Source organism: Cyprinodon variegatus, unplaced genomic scaffold (assembly GCF_000732505.1).
Source record: "Cyprinodon variegatus isolate N-32 unplaced genomic scaffold, C_variegatus-1.0 Scaffold911, whole genome shotgun sequence".
NCBI lineage: Eukaryota > Metazoa > Chordata > Actinopteri > Cyprinodontiformes > Cyprinodontidae > Cyprinodon > Cyprinodon variegatus.
The window spans coordinates 73,555-91,601 of NW_015151364.1; the positions used below are offsets into that span (position 1 = coordinate 73,555).

Consider the following 18,047-nt stretch of genomic DNA (forward strand, 5'->3'; position numbering starts at 1 on the left):
AGGGTTACGTTTCGCTGATTCAAGCCAAAAAACGAAGCAAAATTAGGTGAACATTGATCAAGCTTTTGAGTGTTGGTGCCGACTAAAAATAAAGGGTATCAGAAGCCATGAGGAGGTTGCTGCTCTCCTTCTGGACAGGTAAATTAAACATTTAACAGACCTGGCAAACAGCTGACCTTCACCTGACTGGCAAACAGTACAATAGAGAGTTAGAACTAGAGCTAGCGAAGGGAAGTGCACCACTAACTGTTTGGGAGGAGTTAAACTTGGGTTAAATTTGAAACAAACCAATTTAACAAGGTATTACTTACTTGTGATTGGCTGACAGAACTCATTGTCAGATGGAAGTCCATAAATGCATGTACAGGTCTGACCTCTGACATCACTGCATGAATTACTGTTGTTGCACATCTCACATGGCCAAGCAAAACCATCCTCACAATTACAAATGAGTCCGTTAGTGGAGTTTGGAGAGCAGGCTGTATGTGTGGAAGATAAATGTCATAGAACTGTTATTAATATCATTGTAGCTTTATGTTGGTCATTTCCAACCAGTCTACAACTATGTACTTTGGATCTACACTGCTTTCTATGGCTTTAAATGCTAACTACAACAATAAGTTAGATTAAGGAAATACCTAAACCAATCAACAATCTCCAATTTCCATAGGATTATCATGAAAATCTAACTTTTTTATAAACCTATGAGAATCTAAATGTATTGATAAAAGTATTACTGCAAAGCAAATTTTCAACAGAGGTTCCATTTTTGTGAATGTGGATGAGAAGTTTAAGTAATTTATCCTCTTTAGTGACTGATTTCTGTAAAACCAGGTGAAAGATATATAACCTATAGGAGTCATGATCTATTTCTGTAGAACCAGTGTCCTGCAGCTTTAAGGTTCTTCTTTGGTCAAATAAATCTGAATAAAAAAACTGAGATAATTTATTCATGAAGTTCAAACTCCATAGAGCTCAAACTCCTGCAGTCAAACTCCATAGAGCTCCACTATTAATTTAATGGTGTGAATAAAGTGAGATGATACAGATTAGTTTCAGTTTTTGGACACAGATCCTTGATGATCACTTTGGCACCATTGAGGCAGATTGTTACTAAATTATTACCTGTGGTAAACAGCAACTCTTTTACTTCCAAAGATTGGGAGATGGTTATAGGGAAGGTTTCATTTTTCAGAGTCTTTCTAAATAAATCAAGAATATCAGCTTGAACACTGGAGAGAGGAATCCTCAGTTCAAGCATCACATCAATTTCCACCAGATCTGTGGATAGAAAGGAGAAATGTTTACATTTGGTCAATAAAAGCATAAAAAAGAAAAGTTAACAATACGTATTACAGTGCAGCTCAAATTAGACCAAAAATATTAATATTCCTGGAAAATTTACAATAAAATCTTTTTAAATTTTGAACATTTATTCAAGCTAAGCAGTGTGTCTTATTCATAAATGAGATCAGCATCTTTAAAAAGATCAATCTTTAATTGGAAATTGTTAAGATCATACCATATGTTGTGGTTGGAGGAGATGTTGTACTTGGCATTTCCTCTGTCATTGTTGTCAATACTGCACATAGAAAATATACACATTAATGTCCTTCTTACTGCTTTTATGGAAAAATGTAACAATTGAGATGATAGAAAATCTTATTTAAAATGAACTATGCACAACTTCATTAACTTTGATCAGATTTTCTCTTTTTTATTCTCTGAGGCTCATCGGTAGATAATTCAGGCAGATTCTAAGTTCTTAAATATGTTTTAATAAAACAAATCATTAACTTTGTTTTTCTAAAAAATACTTTTTTTTTTTTTAAATAAAAGCAACAGTACTATTTATAGTGAATCCCAAATCAGCCCAAAATTATTCATGTCCATGTTCATGGCCATGTTTTTAAATTTTAAAGATTTCAACAACCGGTATGATACCAACATCTCTCAAAAGATGATCAGTTTAGAAAGAGTGCCATACTTAAAAATGCAAATATATTTTCATTTTACTAAAAATTGGTATTTATCAAATAATGTATACTCTATTCAATAATTAACCGAAAAGCCATTGAGGCAAATAGCTGTACAGATTTTTTGCCATTTTATATTCATAATTTATCTTTGATGTAGTCCAAGTTTTCTAGGGTTAGAGGAATTACTAACAAACTAATCTTTTGCTTTCCCCATATCCGTATGAAATGTGGATGGGTTCAAATGTTTTTACCTTCAGTCACTATGTATACTGCTTGGAACAATTATTTGTAGGGTAAGAACAAGTGCATCAAGAGTAATTAGGTAATGAAGGATTCTAAATTAGAACAGTACTTTTTTAAAGTACTGTACTGTAGAACAGTACTTTTTTAAAGTACTGTTCTTATTTACCATACCATATCATTGTTCAATATAAAGCACTTCAAGACAAACTAAGGAAGGTGCACAAAGTGCCGTATATATTTCCAATAAAAAATAGAAAATACAGGTATTTCCAACCAAAACTATAGCTATATGTCCACAGTCTAAAAAACGGAGCCTAGGCGGAAGTTCAAACTAAGTGCTTTACTACATCCACCTGCAACACAGCCAATCAGCTTTGAATCCCACCTCCACAAAAGCCAGTCGGCATCCAAAGTTCATCTTAAAAGGCCTCCGATATGCATTTGTGCTTTCTGTACTACGCAGTGTACTTCCTGTGCGCTGGCAGCGGATGCGCTGTGTGACTTCATTCAGATGACCCCGTTTCAACTCACCTCCAGCCCCTCCTCCACCCTCGTAGCTAAAGCTTCATCAGAGTGTCATTCCTCCTGGACTCTTACTGCTTTCCCTGTCTCATCTTAAGCGGTCCGGCAGAAGTCCACCATGTAAAGCCTGGTTCTGCCAGAGGTTTCTTTCCAACGGGGAGTTTTTCCTCTCCACTGTTGCTTCATGCTTGCTCATAATGAACAGGTTCTCTAAATCTGTGTTATCCAACTCGATTTCAATCTTCCAGGAACCTGAGTGAAGCTCTAGTATCAGCTCACGCAGTCCACTGGATCTCCCAACGAAGCTCAGCAAACCATCTCTCTAACCAGCAGTCTACAGACTGACCAACTTCATCTATCTCCACTCCACCACCAGTTTCAGGCCTGGGGGGGAAACAGCCCCATCCTTTGCTCCTGTTCATGCATATCTATCAAAATGAAGTGCTATGTTTCCTGCCGAGGTCTGAGCGCCAAAGAGAAAGTAATTAGATCAATACATTTCTCCTAATTGTCTTTTCTCTTCGTTTGAGTTTTTCAGATTGAACTGATGGGTTATATTATCTTCCCAAAAGCTGGGTTATTTTTATGTAGCTCAGTGGCACAAGTTTACATGAAATTAAGCATTTTCGCCTTTCTTAAAAAAATACAAATCTATATGTCAAATTGCACTATTTCAAAGAGGACCTTCCCTTTTGGAATTCATTTCCCTGACCTATGATTTTCTGTGACAAAGATGCAGCAGAACCAGCTGAACTTACTTTTAAGTTCACATGTTTCCTCTGTGATTATTTCAGTGTTAAACCCATTGCAAAATCTAGAGATTTTTTTTTTTTTATTTCCATAGAAAATTTTTAGCCTCTGGTGGCATTTATTTTGCTATTTTTTAAAGCATGTAAGCTTGAATGTGGGTTACAATAGAGAGGAAAGACATTCGGCAAAGATTTGCATGGCCAGGACTCATGGGTCATGCGCTCTACTTCCACACCATAGCAGCATCCTGGTTCTGGTGATGTAAGGGCCCAAAGTTTCAGTCACCCTACCCACTACGGGGTTTTGGACGGTCCTTAATATGGCAGACTTTTTGGGATTGGGCCACAGTGTCTGGGTTTTGTTAACAATTTAAAAAGTGTAGTTTATTGTCAAGGCTTGTCAGGAAGAATGGCTAAATAGCTAGCCACTTAGCTGCTATCGTGGACACACACATGCTAACAGCTTTTCTGTTTTATCATGGCTGTACGATCCACATGTAAGCATCTCTATATATATATATATATATATATATATATATATATATATATATATATACATATATATATATACATATATACATATCAGGGCAGTATGAGTGAAGGAAGGACAATATATGATATTGTTACCAATAACCTGATGTAGATGATGGTGTTGTTTGGGTAGTGGCTGTGAAAGAATAATGCATCATTAGATTAAAAAGAAACATTTCTTTTATAGCTTAAATATAGAAACAAACAAAACATTGACTCGTTATCCATTGTTGAAGACATTACAGTAATCAAAACAATTACTTTCTCTACACTGCAAAAAATCAAAATCTAAATAAGTCATTTTTGCTCAAATTAAGTGCAATTTTTCTTGAATTGAGGAGTTAAGTGAGACACTTTGCCAATGGAACAAGACAATTTACATTTAAAATGAGTAAAAACAATTGCTTTGTGTTCTTTCAAGTGAATATTATCTAATTATCTTGTTTTAGGATTAAAATACTCATTCCATTGGCAGATCATCTTATTTACCTGCTCAAATTAAGGGTAAATACACTTAATTTAAGCCATTTTTACTTATTTTTAGATGTTTTTTGCAGTGTATACATAATCTAAACTTTGTTGACCTCTCTTGACTGCTAAGAAAGACGTGACAAATTAAGGGGTGGCTTAACACATTGTGGTTTCTAAACAAGTTTGACGTGCACCAAGGTGTTTTCTTTTCCACACATGCCTGACAGAGTTTTCAGGCATGAGTGTTTTTTATTTCCATGCATGCCTTAAAGTATTTTCTTCCTTGTTTCCAGCTTGAGTAAATCAAGCAGCAGTGTGTTGAAAGCAACCTTACGCTAATAAAGCAACTAAAAAACAGCGAGCAGGCATGTTGTTTAGGCTAAATAATAACTATGATTGAGCACAAACAATAATCACTGCAGTGATTCAAAAATTGCACTCTTTTAATCTCTTAAATACATTTTGGATGGTTGTTGGAGTCTCTAAGCGAGCAGTGAAGTAATATTGTGTCTCTCCATGTGCTCTGTTGGTGTTATACTCTCATTTTTCATTGAATAAAGTTTTCTTTATTCCTTTACAGTTTTTAATTTTAATTAACAATGACGTTACAGTATTTGCTGCTCAACAAGGTCATGGTTTCTGGCTAATTAATTTTTATTTTTTACAGTGATTCTTTTAACCAATGCTTAAGGATAACAAAACTCAAAATTGATATAATAGTATCACACCGACAGCATCCCACAGTTTATGCAACAACATGCACCTCAGAACTGGGCGAGGAGTCTGAAGGACGACTATAATAAATTCAAACCAAACATTGCATCCCAGCTGCGAGGGTCTTTCTGCATAGAGTTTGCATGTTCTCCCTGAACATGTGTTGGTTCTCTCTGGGTACTCCGGATTCCTCCCACAGCTCAAAAACATGACTCTTAGGTTAATTGGCTTCTCTTAATTGACCTTAGATATGTGTGTGTGAAAGGTTGTCTGTCCTGGTTGCAACTGACGGCTTTGAATTTGGAGAAAGAAGTATTTATGGGCATGAAATGCCCCGATTTAACTTCAGTTTACGTGTATTAATATTATTTTTTCTGTCGTAATGATTTACCCCTCAGAAGCTTGCAAAGCAAAAAGACCATCATCTGAGTTTTTTCTAATTGTTTAAAGGTTTAATAGTCGTAGTGTATTGCATGTAAACAATAGAGTCCAGAAAAAAAATGTATAAATACATATAATAACCTGAGATTGAGCAAACATTTAATCATTTGGAAACTAAACAAAAACTGGTGGTCAGATTAAGAGTGAGCAAAGCTAGTTATTTGTATTTTTGAGAATGTATGTAAATACTTGCTTTCTATTGTACCTTATGGTAAAGGTCATAATTTGTCCTGACATCCAGTATCTGTATTGAAAGAAGGGCTATAAACCCACCTGTTTGGCTGCTGTTAAACTGACAGAACTGATCATCAGCTGGAAGGTCATTAATACAGCCACAGGTGTCGCCGATAATGGTGTCACAGACTCCATAGGTAACGCAGTTGTTATAAGACCAGGCAAAGTTCTCCTGACATGTGCACTGGTACTCACTTGTGTTTAATGAGCACACTGTGGAAAAAAAAGAAATCAGCACAGAGTGGAAACATTTCTGAAAGCGGAATGGAAATGGAAAATGTTCAGTGGAAACTTTGAATTCAGTCATGGAAATTCTAAACAAACAAGAAGTCTGTAACCTGAGCAAAGTCTGTAACCTGAGCAAAACGACTATCATACCCAATTAAACAAGAGGTATGAGGAACCATATGTCATTGTCTGTCAACAGGCTGGAAGTTGTGGGGTTTGTTTTTCTAAGAAGTACCTGTCTGTCCTCACTTTGCAGGAATATGAGTGCCCTGAGTTTGCCAACACGCTTACTAAGCATTATTTTTTTAAAAGATGAATTTACTGCACCCTGAAGATTGGATATAATTTATTTTGTAATTGAGTTTAAAATAGACATTTCCAAACTCCAAAAAGCTTCGTTGTTTTAGACATATTCCATGTAGAATTTAGGAAAACCTTATGAATAATTGGCTCAATTTCACTATACCTGTTGTGACGTCAATGTTGTAAATCTCACTGCTGTTGTTGATCAATATGGGAAAACTGAGGTTGTTAATGATAATTTGAAGATTCTCCAGGTCAGAAAGGGTTATTAGAACTTGGATCTTATAATCAGTTGCATTTGTTGAAGCTAGATAGAAAGAAGACAAAAGAAGATGCTGAGTCATTATTAGTTCCATAAATTGATATGGTATGTAGTTGACAACTAGTGTGCTTTGGAGGGACTTACTTTGTCTTTTTTCTCTGACATGAAGGCTGGGTGACCTAGTAACTCTCAAGTCCTGTAGAAATCCACAGTTTCAAACACCGACAAACAAAAGATGATTTCTTGTTTATATCATACTTTAGTCTTTCATAATAAAACAGCACAATTTCTTCGTTCTTATTATCATTATTACACACTGACCTTAAAGAAGGTGGATACAGACTGCCTGAATCCTGGTTTATCCAGGGCGTAACATAAAACCAACAGAATAACAGCAAACCGCACCACCTTTTGTAAAGCCATCCTTACTGCAGAGAAAATAAGGATTATAATTTGCAAAGCATAAAAAACACACACAATGAAGATGTGAAAATAAATCTGATAGAAGCTGCAGGTAAACACAGGTTTAAACTGCACTTAAATATCTGTAATTCTTCACTGAAGCTTGGAAAATAACCCATTCATCATTGTGAATTAGTGGAATAAAATGAATAATGAGGGTAATACCAGACGGAATGTGCGTTGGTAATGTTCACATTTGCTCTTTTAGGTTCTAAAATATCATCAGCTAATATCGCTTCTGAAATCAATCCAGTCTGTTGTAGATCCTACCTTAACAAATCACTTAAAAACATGAGTTACAGTGTAAACATTCAGACTGAAGGCTCTGCAATTTGTACAATCCCTACAATGGAAATCAGCACTTTTATTAAAAGAGATTTATTTCTGTGAGGTAAAAAACACATTTGCCACAGTTTTTGCACATTTAGCTATTGTGCCAAAATGACAGCATAGCGTGGCACACTGGCCAACGATAACCTTTGGGAATTTAATTATTTAGTTCAGATTTTCAGCAGCTACAGTAAAGATGTCCAATCTTAGATCCAATCTGAGTTGTCTCCTGGGTCTTTTAAAGGAAGTTCACTGTATTTATTCACTGTTTATTTAGAATAAAAGTTCAGACAAGGCTTAAAATTATGTTTTGTTGTTTTGGTTTGACTGTAGAGGGGAGTGGCGGCCTAGTGCTTAGGGCATAGAGCTTGGAATCCTGAGGTTCTGAGTTCGAGCCTCACTCTGACAGACTACAACCATGGGTCTCTGGGCAAAGAAACAGCAAAAACAAAACAAAACAAAAAAAAACACCAAAACTATTCAATTTCCTTTTACATTTTTGTATTTGTCCATGAAACAATGATACACAATTACCAAAAAAAAAAAAAAAATGCATTTATTACAATGCACGGAACTTACATGGACAATAATAATTGAAAATCCAGATTCTGTGATTGTTCAGCTGCAAAATGTGCAGCAAATACACAACACTTAAAATCAATAAGACCTTTTAGAGTGTCTCCACACAGCTGCTCAGGGCAGTGCTGAGAGGAAGGCATTCAGGCAAAACTTGACTCAATTTTATTTTTTGGCCAACCACAGCAGCAAGGCGGCAATAAATATTCACAAATAACATTGCTCCAAATAATTTACTGAAGACTGAGCTGATTGTCTGAACATACCAAATTAAGCAAACAAAACCTCTCTTTAAGTTTATTCAACTATTGCAGAGAAAAATTTGTGTCAATCTCTATGAGTATGTATCTCAAAACATAAAACTGATCAACTCAATTTAAGCTGTTCTTTATGTCCATCAGTCACATAATGACTTCTACCCTTATCACTGAGTCTTATCATGGGATCATGCATTCCCTGTGCATGCTTCTTGGAGAAAATCTGGATTTTGTACTGTATCTGAGCGGACTGGACATAGCAAATGTAAACTTGGAGTTAAGCAATAAGAAACCAGACACATCTACTTCAACAAAACACACAATCTTTTGTTTCATGCCCTACCCAAATATTTAAGACTTCATAACAATGCATCCTTTGTCTCTATTAGAGATGGCTTCAGAATAAGTAGACTTTGTAGCTTATTTTACAAACCTAACCAGTATTTGGTGCATTTGGAATCAGAACATGAGTATCTAAAGAAATGGCTATAATCTCAAATAAGACAAATTAAGAAAAAAAACAACCTGACTGAAAAGTAAGTTTATTACCAAGTTGCCCAACAAATTTTGTAGTTTTAATTTTTCCATGTGCTAGGACAGGTTTTAAAATGCCAATTTCACGGATTTAAAGATTAACAAAAAAAAACCCCAAAACACTCAGTTGACAACGAAAGGCTGAAAAGTTTGGAGAAAGATGAGAGAAGAACTCCAGAATAAATAGTTGCCAGACCATAGTAATAATAATAAAAACAATTTGAATAGACTCTTGGAGAAGGCTAAAGCATAAGGCTCTTGAAACATGCAAGGGTTAACATTGTAATCTTACTCATCAGTCATTATTTGCTGTTTTCTCCTTTTTAGTTAAACCTCAGATAGATAGAGCCTCTTTCAAAAGACTGGCAACTTAATATTTTGCTTCTTAAATAGATATAACCTTCCATTAAAAATGGTTGTTAAGTTCCAACAGGAGATTTGGAGTTCCAGGTTTATATTCTAAAACCATGTTTTAAATGGATGGATGGATGGATGGATGGATGGATGGATGGATGGATGGATGGATGGATGGACAGACGGACACATAATTTGTGAACAAGAGAGTGTTAAACCTCACTATCTTCAGATATTTTCAGTGAACAAAACGTGAGTTACTTCTTTTCGGACTCGTGTATCAAAAGGATACAGTTTCATAATAAGTATTTGCACTTAGAAAGATTCATACAGTTGATAATTTGTTAGATTAGTTTACAAGTAAGTTGTGCCAAATAAAATACTCTTCACTGTGATTATAGGTTCCTGTTGAGCAAACTATCATTTATCACCTTTTTTTTTTTACTTCCCTGTCAGCAAAACTAAAAGTAAAAGTTGTGTTTGTAATTATTGGCTAAGACAAGAGATATTTTCCAAAATCAAATAAACATAAAGTAAACTTTAAAAAAAAATGAGTCAATACTAAAACTTACATTCAAATGGAATCTTTGCAACTTCAATTCTCTAATTTTCTATTTCAAAGAAAAATAAAATTTGGAGATTCTCAAAATCTTAACATTTCTTTTTAAAAAAATTAAGTGAGCATGGAAAGACCCTTTGTTAACAACCATTTCAAAAAGAAACAAAGCCAAAGAAGATTAAGTGATACTTCTTTCAATTTTCAAAAAAAGTAATGTTTCTGTTCCCTCAATGGAAAATTCATTGCAGGAATTTCAGTGTTGAGAAATCAAATTTTAAATATAAAGGTTCAGCTTCAACTAAGCATGAACTCATAAAAGTAGAATAAAGTTTTCTAGGATGAGAATTTTTATTAAATTACTTTACCTCTCCATGTAGCCTGGCTTTCAAAGAGACTGGTGTTCTGTAGTGCATGCTTTTTATTGCTCTCCTTTAAATACTGAGATGATAACTGGCCTTAACAGGGAAAGTCCCTACTGTTACCTTCCTGGAGTAGTTTAAAAAAATCACAATCATTGCATAATCCCAAACAAATGCACATTTAGTCATTAGTTTTGCTGTGTGGTGTGATCTTTATTTAGTTTTCATAATATCTTGTTTTACATACCTTCTCATAAAAATAAAGTTAGCTGGAAAAAGAAAAAAAAAAACCCAGGAGGGTTTCAGTTGAAACTGAAAAATAAGGATTCGGGTAATTTTATACCCGAGCAGTCACAGAATAAACTGGTTTTAATTTGTGAGCAAGCACTTCCTTGAAAGGATTCCAGAGAAATCTTTGTTATTCCTTTTTTTGCAACCTCCTAAGCCATGGTTCATAAAATGGGGTTAGTGATAATCCACTGTTAATTCTGGAGTAAATTCCTGCATACCCTGGTTTTTCAGCTTTAGAAAACTAGACCACTGTTACCTGAAGTAAAACTTTGGCAAAAAGTTACCTAATGAATCAACTCTGCTTGGTGCAGATTTTTTTCTAAGATATCTACATCTCAGTAATCTGCCATGGATTCATTTTTGTTCAGAGATAGTGATTAGATTAGAGACAGTGATTAAATGCTTTATGATATTTGGAGGAATATCGCTTCATAAAGTTTGCTTCAATAAAGAAGAACATATTTAAATATTTTTGAATGAATGAATGAATGAATTAATAAATTGGAATTTATTTGAAACAATTTTGACAAACAACAATAACTGAATCAATCAAATACACACTGGACTAGACTGGTTAATATGGGGCCAAAATTGTTGCTTTATTATTTGCAAATGTGTGTGGAGAGTTGTGTATCTGTATCTCGATTTGTGTATATGCAGAGAGATTTGAAAATGGTTTAAATGAAACTGTAAATGTGTGAGGAGATTTATGTGTCTGTAAAACAATCTGCAAATATGTAAAACTACTGTGTGTGTAATCCGGTTTTCAAATGTGTAAAAAATCCATAAATCTGATTCAGATTTACAAATCTGTAGTAAGATTAGCAAATGTGTAGATCATCTGTAAGCACGCACAGAGACATTTATGTGTGTAATATTTTCGCTTCAAGACCCAGAAATACAGACAAATATGTCGTTTCAAGTCGAGCGGTTTCTCGGTTGGCTCTCTTTACACATGTGACTTTTGCTACACTTCTGCCGTGTGAGATCTGCAAATGTGTAAAGGATTTGTATGTGTAATATCTGGATTTGCTGCATTTACAGATTGATCTAGATTTGTGGATTTTTTGCACATTTGCGAACCGGATTACACACAGTAGTTTTACATATTTGCATATTGTTTTACAGACAACACAAATCTCCTCACACATTTACAGTTTCATTTACACATTTTCAAATCCCACTGAAAACACAAATCGAGATACAGATATACAACTCTTAAAACACATTTGCAAATAATAAAGCAACAATCTTGGCCCCATAGCTTTACATCAAACCAAACACCAATTTCCAAACTAACTAAATTCACCTGAACATAAATACAAACAAAACCATCCACCAAATAGCTTTGAATTGGATCTTAGCTGATTTAACTATAATTATACTTTATGTTCACCTGCTCCCTTCTGTTGCCTGTTTAATTCCATGTAGACACATATTTAATGCTAACCAAAAATGCCATTTTTCTTGGACATTGAATGCTGAAATACAGTATAATGGTGCCTCAGCGATTATCTCCCAATTGTCAGTGCTTGTGACTGCTCCAATTTCTGGCTCTGCTGCTCCATGGTGCTTCTCTATATAAAGCTGTCTCCTCCAGAGTCCAGCTGCCAGATTCTCTCAAACCCTCATGCAAGTAGACCATCCAGCAGGTGCTTTTTTTTTTGTTTTTGTTTTTTGTTTGATCTCTTATGATTGACTTAGCTTATTTTTGGACTCCTGCCTATTTCCTTCTTCCCTATCAAACTCTCCAGTAGTGATGGCACTGGCATGAGCCAGTGAACAAATTTGAAACAATTGGCCAAAACTCAGTACCATGCTCGATACATTTCATAGTTTTGAATGGCGGCACCTGCTGGATAGATAAAGAGCTACATTTGAGAGGGTATGTCCCTATTAATTCTTTGCTGAACTCCATGATAATAGTATTGACAATGACAGTATAAATAAAAAAAAAAAAATAATAATCTGAATTGTGAACTGTGTATGTGTTAAACAGCCCTCCTGATGCATAACAGCATTTGGAGTCTCTCTGAGTGGAATATTATGTAGTTATTCAAATCCATTTGATTTATTTATGTAGCGCCAATTCACACACGGGTCATCTCAAGGCACTCTAGAGATACAAAAAAAGCTAAATCATATAGTCAGATTGCTTCAAAGTTTTCTAAGGAAAACCAGCTGATTGCACCGACTTATTGACTCGAAATCAATCCCTGACACCAAGCATGCATGTAGCATGAGGTTTCATTACTTTTTTTTAAGGTAGTCGAAGAGGGAAGCAGAGAGAAATGATTTATAAAAGCATTTATTGACTGCTTGGAAAGTCTGCCAGTCAGCAGGTATTTTCAGAGTTTTTTTAAAGTGTTTAACAGAGACGTTAGCACCTCGACGTCGGAGTACACAGAGTGAAGCGAAAAGACTACAACTGTGTAAACAGGCCCCATTTCCGTTTCCGGTGGCAGGGGAATATTGACTATTCCAACAGAACTCAATGGGATTTACAAAATGCTAAATAAAACACTACAGGAACGGTTTTTCTTCACAAAACTTTTTTTGGAACGTCATTGAACAGCGCTGACGACCCGGTGAGTAGCATATTTAAAAAAAAAGAACGTTTAAGGTTGTTTTAAGGACATTATCGGACATGCTCTATGCTAGCCATTCTAAAGCAGCCAGGGGTGGATTCTAAATGAGCCAAAAAGCAGAGACAGGACCAATTGTCAAAATTTTGGTGTCGATCATTCGATTTCATCCTGGACACTACAGAAAATGGGCTAAAAGTGTTAAAAACCGAACTTCTCCTTTAAGTTCAAGCCCAGAGGAAGGAGTGAAATCCAGCTGGATGATTTTCCACATTATGAGCCATAACCTGTGTCTATGAAGTAGCAGAAGCCCAGGCCAGAAGATCAGAGTTTCAAAAAGGTACCGTAAGGAAATCCAGGCTGCAGTCAGGAGACAGACCCAAGGTCATAAGCGGACAGAATCTAACATGAGTCTGAAGACAGGTCAGGCAAACAGATCAGAACAGGGGCAGGCAGGTTCAGAGGTCAGGGAGCAGAAACTAGTGAGGATCGGACAATCAAAGTAACAAACTAGGTACGCTAACCTTTGTTTGCAATTACAAAGGTCACACATTTCCTATAGTTTTTCACCAGGTTAACACACAATGCAGGAGGGATTTGAGCCCACTCCTACATAGATCTTCTCTAGATCAGTCAGGTTTCTGGGCTGTCAATGAGAAACACGTAGTTTGAGCTCCTTCCAAAGATTCTCTATTGGGTTTTGGTTCTTCCTTTTTGTAATGATTGCTCAAACAGCAGATCTTTTTACAAAAAGCTGCTTGGCAATTTCCCTGTAGCTCTTCCCAGCCTTGTGGAGGTGTACAATTTGTCTCTAGTGTCTTTGGACAGCTCTTTGAACTTGGTCATGTTAGTAGTTGGATTCTTACTGATTGTATGGGGTGGACAGGTGTCATTATGCAGCTAACAATCTCAAACAGGTGCATCTAATTTAGAATAATAAATGGAGTGGAGGAAGACATTTTGAAGGCAGACTAACAGGTCTTTGAGGATAAGAATTCTAGCTGATAGGCAGGTGTCTGAATATTTATTTGCAGCTGCATCGTACAATTTAAATGCTGGATTTCTTTAATTTACTAGTCTCCCAGTAGACATAGACCTAGCAAGTTATAAAAAAAATCCTCCAAGCATCTTCATTTATTACTATGCACACTACCTGAATCATATTATCTCGCAAAGAGGTGCTAAAATTAAACAGTGGGGGATAAAAGAATTCTCCCACCTAAGTGGCCTAGAAGACTTATTTATAAGATCCCCTAAATGCATGAAACTCTAGAATGAAATAAACCAGTGGAGATTGCCCAGAGTCTCTAATAAGGTGTTCTCCACATCACATTTAGGTTGCACTGTGTATGAGAGGAGAGAAGAACTTTTAGAGGTTTTTGAGTTCATTGCAATCAGCTGGGATCCTTCAATAGAACCTTTTTGACTGATCTGTTTTAATTTGAGTACATTTTCACATTTATTTTTACATTCATCTTGACAGGGGTCCCTTCAAACTGAGCCTTGTTCTCTGAGAGGTATTTTCTGTTAAAAGGGTATTATTCCTTTCCTCTGGTGCATACATGCTGAACAGTATGTGAAGGATTGCTACAGAATGTCTACTGTCACTAAATATTCATAAAGGGAAGCAAATTATGCAAAGTCAGACACTGTATTATATCAGCTTGATTTTCTTAGATCGTTTTTAGCCAACCTGTCTATGATTTTAATAAACTGTCTCTGTAGTTCCTTAAAATGACATGTTGTGAATTATATAAAAGTTTAAGTTAAATCTACACTTTTACATGCTGTAGGACAGACTGGAAGAAAGTGAGAAGATTAGTGAGAACAGCAGAGAAGATAATCAGGGTTCCTCTTCCTTCCATAAAAGACATTTCTTTCCAGAGCTGCTTGCCCCGAGGCCGTAACATCATTAATGATCCCCTACACCCCCACCATGGACTGTTCTAACTGCTGCCCCCAAGGAAGAGGCTTTGCAGCATTTGATGCAGGTCCAGCAGATTCTGCAACAGATTGCCCCCCCCCCCGCCATCAGATGGCTGAACTGTTGAAAAATTTCTAAATCATGTCATAGACTCTGCATCCCACTGACAACACCAAACCAAAACACTGCATATTTGTACCATATATATTTAATGCTCTGAACTTCCATCTCAATGCGTTTTTTTTTTCTTTTTTTCCACCCTACATATTTTTTTCTCGCACTGTTTACATTTGATCACTGCTGCAAGGAATAAAAATGTCATGAAACAAACCGAAATACACACCGTGTATACAAAATGTCAATAAAAGTTGTTTAAGCCTAAGTCTGAGAATTCAGATTTCACATTTTTGGGATCCAAAAAGAAGTTAATGAGTTATGGTCTTGACACACAGGATACAACAGCAGCATCAACGCTTCGTAATCATTCTTTTAAGTCACTTAACTTCCAGATACATGATAAGTTAAGAAAGTTGAGGAATTTTTGTTTTTATGTATTTTATTTTCATAGTAGTCTCTGATAGTCAAGGTAACGGGAAGTGGTGGGCTAGTGGTTAGGGCATAGGGCTTTGAATCCTGAGATTGGGAGTTTGATCCCCCATTCCCCCAGTATGCCACTCTGGCTCCCTCAGCAAGACCTTTAACCCCACACTGCTCCCCGGGCGCCGCATAATGGCAGCCCACTGCTCCCCAAGGGGATGGGTTAAATGCAGAGATAAATTTCTCCAATGTGAGATCAATGATGTTAAATTTAATTTATTTATTTAACAAGGATGAAGAGTCAGAAAATTAACTGGAACTTACTTTAACAAATCTTATGATCCAGGAAATTCAGACACAGCTAAAATTATGTGTTTTTCCATTTTGAAACTGGTTGCAGACTGTAGTGTTTGTTGAGCTCCGCTTTATTTTATTATGTCAATTATACTCTCACTGATTGGTCTTAGTACAGCAAATACACTTCAAGGTCTTACCATTTTCGTCTATTTCACAATATTTTGTGTGTACTTTCACTTTCACTTGTATGAACTCAAATTTTCACAAGCACAAACTTCCCAACTGTTTTGGTCTGGGAAGGGAAGCGACTGTTACTTCATTGCACAGGTTCCATAGGAAATTAATGGAGGGAGTGACGTTGCCTCCTGTGCGCCCAGCCCTTGAGCCATAAAAGCTTGTTCTAAGACTGTTTTAGCTCAGAGCAACCAACACTGACACACTGACTGGTTTCACAGAGACTCACATGGCTGTGCGCCACTTACACTTCTGCTCTGACACAGTATAAGGGTGAATCTGCAATATAAGAGAAAAGTCAGGGAGGGGTTGTAACGTATATATATTTTTTGGCATGGTGAATGCATTTTATAAGAGTGATTGTTTTTATTTTCATAGATCTTAGATCCAATCTTTATGGATAACGGGACTGGTGTTTTAACTCACTTACTTAATTTATGTTTTGAGATGAATCTGCTTAGTTACAAATCAACAACTCCTGCTGTGTGTGTCATATTGTATGTTTTCCTGACACTTTTGTCTCTTGTCACAGTATGTGGAAACCTCCTTGTAATAATTTCTATATTTTACTTCAAGCAGCTCCACACTCCCACCAACACTCTCATTCAATCTCTGGCTGTAGCTGACCTGTTGGTTGGTGTTCTTGCTTTTCCATTAACAATGTCATTCACTTTTAGCTTATGTTTTTATGACAATAACATGTTATGTAAGATAAAAAACAGCTTTGATGTATTGCTCAACACATGCTCTATTTTGCACTTGTGTTGCATTTCAGTTGATAGGTATTATGCAGTGTGTCAGCCTCTTGCATATAGATCTAAAATCAGCCTCCATGTTGTGATCATCATGATCGGTGTAAGCTGGGGTGTTTCAGTTGTTACTGCAATTGTAGTGATAATTTCTAGATTGGACACAGAAGAATGTGCAGATGCATGTTTTATTGACATTATGATGACAAACATTGTGGGACCTTTAATATCCTTTTACCTTCCAGTGGTCATAATGCTTTGCATCTACCTGAAGATATTTGTTGTTGCACAGAGACAGGCACGGAGCATCCAAACCAGGACAAACTCTGGAGCAACTGTCAGTAAGATGGAGAGAAAAGCCACCAAAACTCTGGCAATTGTCTTGGGGGCATTTCTGTTTTGCTGGGCTCCTTTTTTTCTTTCCCTCACTTTTTTACCTTTTACTAACAGTTTTGTTGTGGTTCCAGTGATAGAATCAGCTGGTTGGTTTGCACTGATCAATTCAACTCTAAATCCGTTTATTTATGCTTTCTTCTACACCTGGTTCAGGTCAGCTGTTAAAATGATACTTTCTGGGAAAATATTCTTTGGCAACTATGGTAACTTAAAGTTAAACTAAGGAAAATATAATGGTAAAAACATATTTAAAAAGAAATTACTGTGGAGGATATCACATTTTATTAATGCAGTTGTAGCTTAAAAAAAAGTAGAACAATGTCCTTGTCTGGTTTAAAAAAGAAAAAAAAACATTTTCTATAATCCTCTTAAACCTATCTTACTATACAATATATATTCTACTGTGGAAAATTTAATTGTAATTAGATTACAATTAGACATGACAAACCTTTTACCGTTGTGAAAAAAAAATCTGTGAAATGTTTTATTTTTTTGATTGAATCAAACAATCAGAGGAACATTGTAAACACTCTTATGGAGGTGCTGTGATTCCATGTCAGACATACTGAAAGGATAGTCACTCATGCAGAAGCTACTGTACTTCTGCATTGATCAGGATATAACAGAGCTTTTCTCTTGTTTAAAAAGAGATCATTTCAACTTTAAAAATGTTACCCGGTAGCTGCATCTTTCCTTTGTTTGCATCCCCTCCAGAAAAACAGCTTCACATTAATACATCCAGCTGTTTCAGGAGAGATGGTAATTGCTGAATTTTTTAGTGCAGAAAAGCTCCAAAACTTTTTGAGGCAATGAGAGTGTGTATCGACTGTAGTGGGGGAAAAGTATTCAACTATTTACCCTAGTTAAACAAACGGAGATTGATGGATTTCACTCAGTCGGCACATTTATTCATATCTTTGCAAAGA

General features: G+C 36.0%; 2 protein-coding genes and 1 long non-coding RNA gene across 3 annotated transcripts in view; 1 reads left to right on the forward strand and 2 right to left on the reverse strand.

Annotated features, from left to right (window-relative positions):
• The window catches only part of LOC107099818, an 8,824-nt gene extending 7,253 nt beyond the window's left edge, over positions 1 to 1,571 (reverse strand). The window contains exons 1-3 of the mRNA XM_015398090.1: positions 1,523 to 1,571; positions 1,126 to 1,281; positions 312 to 479 (exon numbers count right to left, since the gene is read on the reverse strand). Coding sequence (XP_015253576.1) covers positions 312 to 479; positions 1,126 to 1,281; positions 1,523 to 1,571 — 373 coding nt within the window. The remainder of the gene's footprint in view (positions 1 to 311; positions 480 to 1,125; positions 1,282 to 1,522) is intronic.
• Positions 1,572 to 6,578: 5,007 nt separating this feature from the next.
• Positions 6,579 to 7,107, reverse strand: LOC107099838. Its single transcript, XR_001481979.1, has 3 exons — positions 6,999 to 7,107; positions 6,822 to 6,873; positions 6,579 to 6,722 (listed from the first exon to the last, which is right to left on the reverse strand). It is a non-coding gene; the product is annotated as an uncharacterized LOC107099838 (long non-coding RNA).
• A 9,316-nt stretch (positions 7,108 to 16,423) lies between these two features.
• On the forward strand, positions 16,424 to 17,344 carry LOC107099819 (trace amine-associated receptor 1-like). The gene has a single exon (XM_015398091.1). It carries the CDS (start codon positions 16,424 to 16,426, stop codon positions 17,342 to 17,344), a length of 921 nt encoding a protein of 306 aa, XP_015253577.1.
• The last annotated feature ends 703 nt before the right edge of the window (positions 17,345 to 18,047 follow it).